This window comes from Miniopterus schreibersii (assembly GCF_964146895.1).
Source record: "Miniopterus schreibersii genome assembly, chromosome: 19".
In the NCBI taxonomy this organism is placed as follows: Eukaryota; Metazoa; Chordata; class Mammalia; order Chiroptera; family Miniopteridae; genus Miniopterus; species Miniopterus schreibersii.
In genome coordinates, this window is record NC_138119.1 from 14937825 (window position 1) to 14945890 (window position 8066).

General features: G+C 39.9%; 1 protein-coding gene across 4 annotated transcripts in view; it reads left to right on the forward strand.

Moving 5' to 3' along the window:
• FIRRM (FIGNL1 interacting regulator of recombination and mitosis) overlaps window positions 1-8066 on the forward strand; it is a 35892-nt gene that overhangs the window by 27294 nt on the left and 532 nt on the right. For all 4 annotated transcript variants that reach the window (XM_081120743.1, XM_081120744.1, XM_081120745.1 and 1 more), the window contains 6 exons: window positions 1689-1811; window positions 2849-2944; window positions 4345-4458; window positions 5932-6036; window positions 6602-6682; window positions 7141-7260. In XM_081120743.1, coding sequence (XP_080976869.1) covers window positions 1689-1811; window positions 2849-2944; window positions 4345-4458; window positions 5932-6036; window positions 6602-6682; window positions 7141-7260 — 639 coding nt within the window. The remainder of the gene's footprint in view (window positions 1-1688; window positions 1812-2848; window positions 2945-4344; window positions 4459-5931; window positions 6037-6601; window positions 6683-7140; window positions 7261-8066) is intronic.

Genomic DNA, 8066 nt, shown 5'->3' on the forward strand with positions numbered 1-8066 from the left:
CATGTTATGCAGACCTACTCTGAGCCTTTAGAATGCTCTCTCTTAAAATAGTGGAATGAAAAAGAAATTCATCTATAAGAAGTAATAAATATACGATTTTGAAAAATGGATCGATTATAGTACATGTAGAATTATCCAGTTTAGTGTTCATTTGCTCATGCATTGATTCAAATATATTTTGAGTGCTCTTATGTGCCGAGTTCTGTTTTAGGCATTGGGCACATCAGGGAACAAAACAAGAATTCCTCCTCTCATGGACTTAAATTCTAGATTAGTGAGTCAGTAAAATAGCTGATAAGTATGCTTATCAGTTTGTGATAAGAGGAGAAAATTCAAGCAAGGATGGGGACAGGGCCTTCAATTGGTTGGGGGAAGATAAGTTCAGGATTTTTGTGGGGCTTATATTTCATTCCTGAGTGTACATATTCTGATACTCTGTTATTTAATGGCACTTGACCACAATTATCATAATGAAGACATCTGTGTATATCCAAAGGGAATAAATGTATTTATGTGCCTTTATTTGGGAGAACTATTAAATACCTAATTAGGAGTAGGCTAAGTAGCTTAGGTTTTGCATTTATTGTGCACTAATTTCTGTAGTAAAGACAAAAAATACTTTGTATTGGATAAAATAAAAGCACCTGTTTTCTAAAATTGAATAAATCTTTGATGTACGACCAAAAACTTTAGTTCACTAGGTCACTTAACCTGTTTATTTGTAAAAGGAAGTTGGTAAATCTTAAAGAGCAGTATGGTAATTACATAAAATTAAGTGGGTTGCTGACATATGGGTGACAGGCATTGTTACTATCATTCTAGTTCCATGGCCTTCACTCCCACCACACCCCAACCAAGCCCTCTCCTGGCCAGAGGGGGGGGTTGGGGGGTGTGTGATATGGGATATGTAGCTAAAAATGAATCCAGAAAAGGTATCTTTTAGTCTCCGATTCTAGATAGTGTATTTCTTTTTAAAATTTCTTTTTATATTTAATTCTCACCTGAAGGTATTTTTTCCATTGCTTTTTCAGAGAGAGTAGGGGAGCGGAGAGAGAGAGACATTGATGTGAGATAACCACATCGACTGGTTGCCTCCTGCACGTGCCTTGACTGGGTATTGAACTCGAGACCCTTGGATACTCAGGCCAACGCTCTTAACCACTTAGCCACATGGGCCAGGGCTGCTGCTTATTTTTTTTTAAAGAATAGTTTATTGATTTTTAGAGAGAGAGGAAATGAGAGAGAAACGTTGGTGTGAGAGAAACGTTAGTTGGTTGCCTCCTATACATTCCCTGACCAGGGATCGAACCTGCAGCCTCTCAGTGTACAGGATGATGCTCCAATAAACCAAGCCATGCTGACCAGGGCTAAATTGATGAATATTATAAATTAGCTTGGCCATTCTACTTGTATCCAACATATTTATTAAAATGTTCTTTTTATTTCCTTATTAAATTTCAACTTAAAAAGAAAAATATTTAGAAAAATGAAGCAAATATTTCTGTGTTAAGGAAAATTAGCTTTAATAAAATATATTAAAGAAGTAGCTGAAAAGATGGCTTTGGGTCTTACGAATACAATTCCACATGGGTTTTTACGAAGAGTTATGAGTAACTCTTACCCTCTAGAACGGCTCAGCTCCTTTAGGCTGGTGTCTAAACTCGGGTCCTTTTCCTGTCTCTCCGTAGAACATGGTGCTCTCTGCTTTGCTCGCTGTGTGTAATTCTGCTAATGAAGCTCTGGATGTTGGACAACAAACTGCAGTTATGGAAGCCGGAAGTCAGCTTTGGGCTTTTCTAAACACTAACCTGGTAAGGAAAGCAACTGATGATTTCCCTGAAGAATAATGTATTGAAGAAAGAGAATAGTATTGAAATTTCCCTGCAGAGTAAAAGGGGTTTCATTTCTTTAGGTGCTGGGTAGAGCTTGTGATTATAACTGATTTGTACTCTTTCAGCAAGTTCTTTTATGAGTGATTGAATTAGATTAGTAAAACCAGAACCTAGTAAAGACCATGTCAGACCAGCTAACAGTTTTCAGGACCAGTTGGACCCAGTTTTTAAGCCTGTTCCTCTGTTGTTCCTTTTTTCTCTTGGGTTAGTTTAGCCTGTTTTGTGATTCTGGGTTCTTTTATAGTATCTTTTGGGCTTAAAGGTGGAAGGGGCAAGTAGATGGATGAATCAGCAAAGACAAAGCCTAGTGATGAGCGATATGTGTAGAATGATATGTGTCCCTCAGGGTATTAGAGTTTGAAAATATGCATTTAAAAATCTAAATATGATGTTTGTTTCCTTTGACTAAGTAGAAATAAATGTTGACCTCTCGCTGTCCTGCCTGTGGAAGCAGAAGGCAACAGTCACACTTTTGGGAAATAATGGACATGGTTTTGTAGGTGTTTCAGCATAAAGTTTATGTGTGGTCAGATTTCCCATCTGTAGTATTTTCACTTCAACAAGCCCCCTGATCATCACAAAATATTCTATAAATATTCATTGAGGAGCTCTCTGCTGGTGACATAACTTACAATATCACGAGAGAAACAATTATGTAGAGAGGAGTGGAATTTTAAGACTCAGGATATCCAAGCTGTTCAGAGGCAGAAAAAAGTAATTAGATCCGGGTTTGCATCGTGGCTCTGCTTTTTCCTATCCACATGGTCTTGAGCAGATGGTGTGACCTGCCCCTGTTCTTCTTAGTAAACTAAGGGGAGTATCTGCCTCAGAGATTTGTAAGGCATAAGTGATGTAATAAATAGGAAGAACCTGGGTATAGAATAAATGCTTATTATAAAAGGCTGCTATTCACATGTAATTGAAAATTTTCACCAAAATTATTTTTCTTATTTAAGGTAACAGGTCAGCCTTATGTTCAACAGACACTCAGCCTTTTATTTCCACTGTTGGGATTTTTTATTCAAACTCTAGATCCTCAGCTGATCAGTCAGGTAAGAAAAGTGAGCAAGTGAGTCCTTTGTTAAGTAAGTTGTTAAACTGTGATGCTTAACTCTTTAGCAGTCTTTAATGATTTGTTGCGCAGTTTGCTTGTTACCTTTCTTGTTGAGCTGCATGGAGCAAAGTAACAAATTTGCTTGTCCAGGGATGTCTCATTTCTTCCTTCTAATGGAGTATTGTTAGTATACTGGGCTGTTAATCCAGCCTTTATCTGTCATATCTCCCTGATAGGGAATAATCAGAACTTTTCTGTTGCTGTTAACTGTCCAGAAAAATCCCTAAGATACTGACCACCTGGCCCTTGTCAGAGTTGTGTGGGACCTGCATTCATAGCATTTTCAAAGGCATTTCAGTAGTCCTGGGAGTGAGGGCTGTAACCAACATGGACGAGGGCTAATCCTCATTGTTTGAGGAGATAAAACGATTCTGAAAGAAGAGTACTGCCGAGTTTTCTCCACCCCAGCAGTTGTGGCCAGGACAGGCAGAACCGGGGTCACTGTTGGGGGAGCCTGAGGTGTTGCTCAGTTAGGCCTCCTTTGGAGGTTCTAGACCAGTGGGGAGAGAGAAGGGAAAAGGCCTTTAGTTTATCTGAAGTGGTCTAGAGGCTCTGGTGATTGTGTACATGAAAAATTTAAATATTTGTTAATTAGGTATATATTTAAATTACTTGTAACAAGGATTACTAAATTACAGAGAATGAGGGTGGTAAAATTCACTCAAATTATATGGAATACAACAATTTGAATTTGTTGATTCTGAAGGTTCTATCCTTTTATGAAAAATCACTGATAATTTTGATGTAATTTTGCCTACCTTTAAGAAATCCAAATAACTGAAGTTCTAAAATTTCAGCATAAGTAAATTGTTCACTTAGGCATTTGCCTTTACAGAAGACTCTCCTTGTTCCCTTAAATCTGGGGTTGGCAAACTAGGGCCTCCTGACTAGAATCTGCCCTGCTTTCAGCACAAGAGCTAAGAATGATTTTTACTTTCTTAAAGGTATGTAAAATAAAATACAATAAAGTATGTTGCTGCAAAATCTAAAATACTGACCACCTGGACCTTTACAGAAAGTTTGCCAAACTCTGCTAATAACAAGGAACTTCTCTCACTAGAATTTAAAATATAGAATTTTCCAAAGTTTGAAAGAAGAACATTGGCACCTGGTTCTTTAGGAACACTTTTTTTTTTTTTTTTTATGCAGTGTTGGTAGGAATAACGCTGAAGTAACGGATTCAGATCATTTGTTTTGTTCAGATCCCCCCTTCATGAAGTTTAGGCTTTGTGGAGTGTTTGGCTCTTGCAGGTTTTGCTTTGTTTCCCCTCCCACATCACCATCAGAATCTTGGGACATTTCTGCAAAATGACTATTCTTCGGTCTTTACCTCTTTAGGTAGTAGCTCTGCAGGCCTCACTCCTCAAATTAGAGCCTCCAGACCACGTTCGCTTGGCAGTCCTTGACTTTGCATCTTCTCTAGGAAAACTTTTCATTTCTCCAGCTGTCCAGGTAAAACACTTATTTCTGTTCCTGTTTGTTACAGAGACCCTGCAAGAATGTGTAAGGGGCTTCTATTGTCTTCAATTCTGTGGACTGGTGACAATGAAAGTTGGGAAAATGAATTTTGTGAATAGAGAGGGACTGTCAAAGTAGAACTCATTTTAAATTATTTTCTTTTAGAAAAATATATATTGATGCATATATATGATGCCTGTAGTTTGAGATTTTCTTTGTGGGCTTTAGCACATGAAGTTCCTGAGCAAAGAAAACTGTGTGTATAAGGAGGGAATTGGATAACTTAGTGAAGTTAAAATTATTCTTTTGGTTTTATACCCATGAAAGGGAGATTGTTTGAATGTGTTGCAAAGTATATGTAGTTGACAATTGGGTATTTATTTATGACACTGTACTGGGAAGGTCTGGCAGTTTACTTGTTGAAGAAGACCGTCCTCAGTTCGTGTCGCTTTCTTTACTGCGGTCACAACCCCACAGTTCCAGATAGCTGGCATTTTCCTCCTCCGGGGGACTAGGAAGAGCTCACTGATAAGGACCTTCTGTGAAACTGGAGCAAAACTATAATTGACATTACAGGTTGATTAAAATTTTGAAACCAAAAATTTACCAGGTTTCTAAAGGGCTTCCTTATTTGTTCTCAGGTAAATGATGCTGCAGTGTTTCCTTCCATCACCTCAGATTACATTTCATGAGATAAACGTAGCTGTTGTTCTCAACTGTGTGGGCAAAAGTAGCCAAACCTTTTTAGCATAAGAGTGTGTTCCAAAATGCTGCTGCATTTGGATCCTAATGGGCTCAGAACCCATAGAACAGATGTTTTTATTAGCAGAAATTACCTTGTATATTTCTAGGAATGTGTATATTCCCAGGAGTGAAGTTAAGGCCTGAAGAAATTTTGGGGATTCAGCAGCAAATGAGAGGCATTTAAAACCATGAGATAAGATTGATTCATTTAAGAAAAAAATTACTGAGTTCTTGTATGTGTGTCAGGCACTGTTTTAATCACTGGGGATTCAATAATGAACCAAAAGAATCCCCTTGCTGAGGCCGCAGACCAGTGAAGTGGTGATGTGCAGTGTATAGGACGGTGGGGAGTGCTGTGGGGAGAGAGCTGGGAATAGAGCATGTGGACGTGGGGCACAGCTCTAAGTGGGATGGTACAGTCAGTGGTGACATGTAAGAACCTGTAGCCAGTGGAGCAGGCCATGCAGGTATCTGGCACAAGCGTCTTCCAAGCAGGGAAAAGGCAGGTACAGAGGTTCTGAGCTGGGAGTCCGTCTGGTACACTGAGGGCGCATCAGTGTCACAAACAGAGGCAGCGGGCTTACAGGCCAGGGTCAGGTCCCTGGTTTATATGAGGGAAATGTAAGATTCAAGCAAAGGAGTGACATGACCAGTGTGCATTTTAATACGTTAGGCATATTGCATTTACTCTACTAAGGTCTTCCTCTGCTTGGTTCTCTTTAGGACAAAATTGTGCCCAACCTGTCTTCTATTTTTGCTTTGCTGCTGGCTGACAGGAACTGGCTACTAGAACAACATGCCTTGGAGGCATTTACTCGATTTGCGGAGGTAAGACCCCTCTATGGCAGTGACCTGAAAGCATTTCAACATTTCAGACACTCCAGAGACATTGAAGAACTGCTTCTGTATGTTCGTCATAAAATTTTTTGCCACAGGAGTTATTACTAAAGATGAGGCATCAAGAAATAAAGTGAGATTCCTCAGGTCCTGTGGGTAGTAGCAACCCAACAGGCATTCCCGCAGGGCTGCTAACCCAGGCAGTCTCCCAGATGCTATTTTGGGGTTGGATGGTAATATGTATCATCTCAGACTATCCTGGGGTCAGGTTGATGAACACAGACCTGTTATTTGGTTCTGTGGAGGTGGTGATCCTGCTGTGGGTGGCTCTTTCCCTCTTACTGTGAGCTGCTCAGGGACACAAGGATGATTGGGCAGAATTAGCGCTTATAGCTGTATATTTTGCAGAATGTGGTATTTATTATCATAAGGTACCCCAAAGAACTATGAGCTAATTGTCTCATAAGTGTCTTTTTGCACTATTTTTTAAAAATGCATCATGTATGTATATTTTCAACTTATTGAAATATATTAAAATTGGTCTTATTTTTAATAGGAAACAAATCATGAAGAGATAGTCCCCCAGTGCCTCAGTTCTGAAGAAACTAAAAAGAAAGTTGTATCCTTTCTGGAGAAGGTATTTATTTTATACAGAACCAAAGGAATGGTGTCACTCTGTTCTTAACCAGGCAGACTGTCTCCTTAGCTTCTTTCTGCACAGTGCCTCAGCCCAGTGGTGACACGTCACAGAAGTCAGACACATGGGTTAATGCCTGTAGCAGTGTGAGGACCATGACTGTGATTAGATTCCCACATGGACTAGTGGGTCTGAGAGGCTCATGTGCACCACTGTGGTTCAGATGTAACAGGCACGGCTTTTCTGCACTGACAGACAGGACTGACTTTTTTCAAGTGTTTTTACAGTTTGACTCAATCCTACATCTGTGCATCTTTTGTCACTTCCATGGGGATAGTGTTAGGGTTTAGTGAAGCACTAAGATGATAAACACCGGGGGAAGCCAGAGCAGTCTCTCACTGCTGTCCTAGCAGAGAATGCTGCCTGCTGTTGACCTGGTCTTTCATGATCTCCGGCAGACGGGGTTTATAGATGAGACGGCAGCTGCCAGAGTGGAGCGTGTGAAACAGGAAAAAGGGATTTTCTGGGGATCCTTGGCGACACTTACGTTAGAAGAAGCAAAGTGGTCATCTTTACAGGTAGGACTGCATTGCAGTATGGGTCAAACTGTCGTCAGAAATTCTGCCCTCATTACTTAAGGAGCAAGCAAGGCAGAAGCTAGTATGGTTCTTGTTCTCATGTTGAATATCAAAATAAATAGATCTAGACATGTCAGATCCTCCTGTTTTATGGAAGGTGCTCTTTTAAAAATCATTTTCCCTCTGAAAGGTTATGAATACCTAAAACAGGTAGGACTACAGCACAGTAAGTTTTGAACATCATACTGAATGTCCTGTCGACACACCTGTCCGTTACCTGTAGTGGCCTCTGTCCTAGTTTGTGACCCACAGAGGAAAACCTTCCAGAATGTTTATCTGATCCATTCCTCATTTCTCAAATCATCCTAATAATTTTTGGCAGTGTCTCGAAATCACATCTGCCCATTAAGAGGCAGAAATCTGACACCATTGAGGATATTTAAAATTTTTTTTGAGCACTGACAGTATATTTGGAATTGTAATCCTCAAGAAGAACAATGTTCTGGTAAGTTTTTGTACATGTTAATAACTTGTTTTCAAGACTATTATGCCTAAAGTCTGTGAAGTTAAATATTCTACCAGTAGTATAAGGAAGCCCTCAAGAATTTATGACCTTCCTTAGGCAGACAATGATTCTAAACGGTGTCTTGGCCCTTAGCCTGGCTCCAAAAGCCTCTGAAAGATCACAGCTCCTCAGTTATAAACTTAGCATTAAAAGGAAGCATCAGTCCACACGTGGGGCTTTATGGTAAAGACGTATCAGATGTTCCTAGACACCTGCGAAGTACCGGAGGCAGCAGCACTGA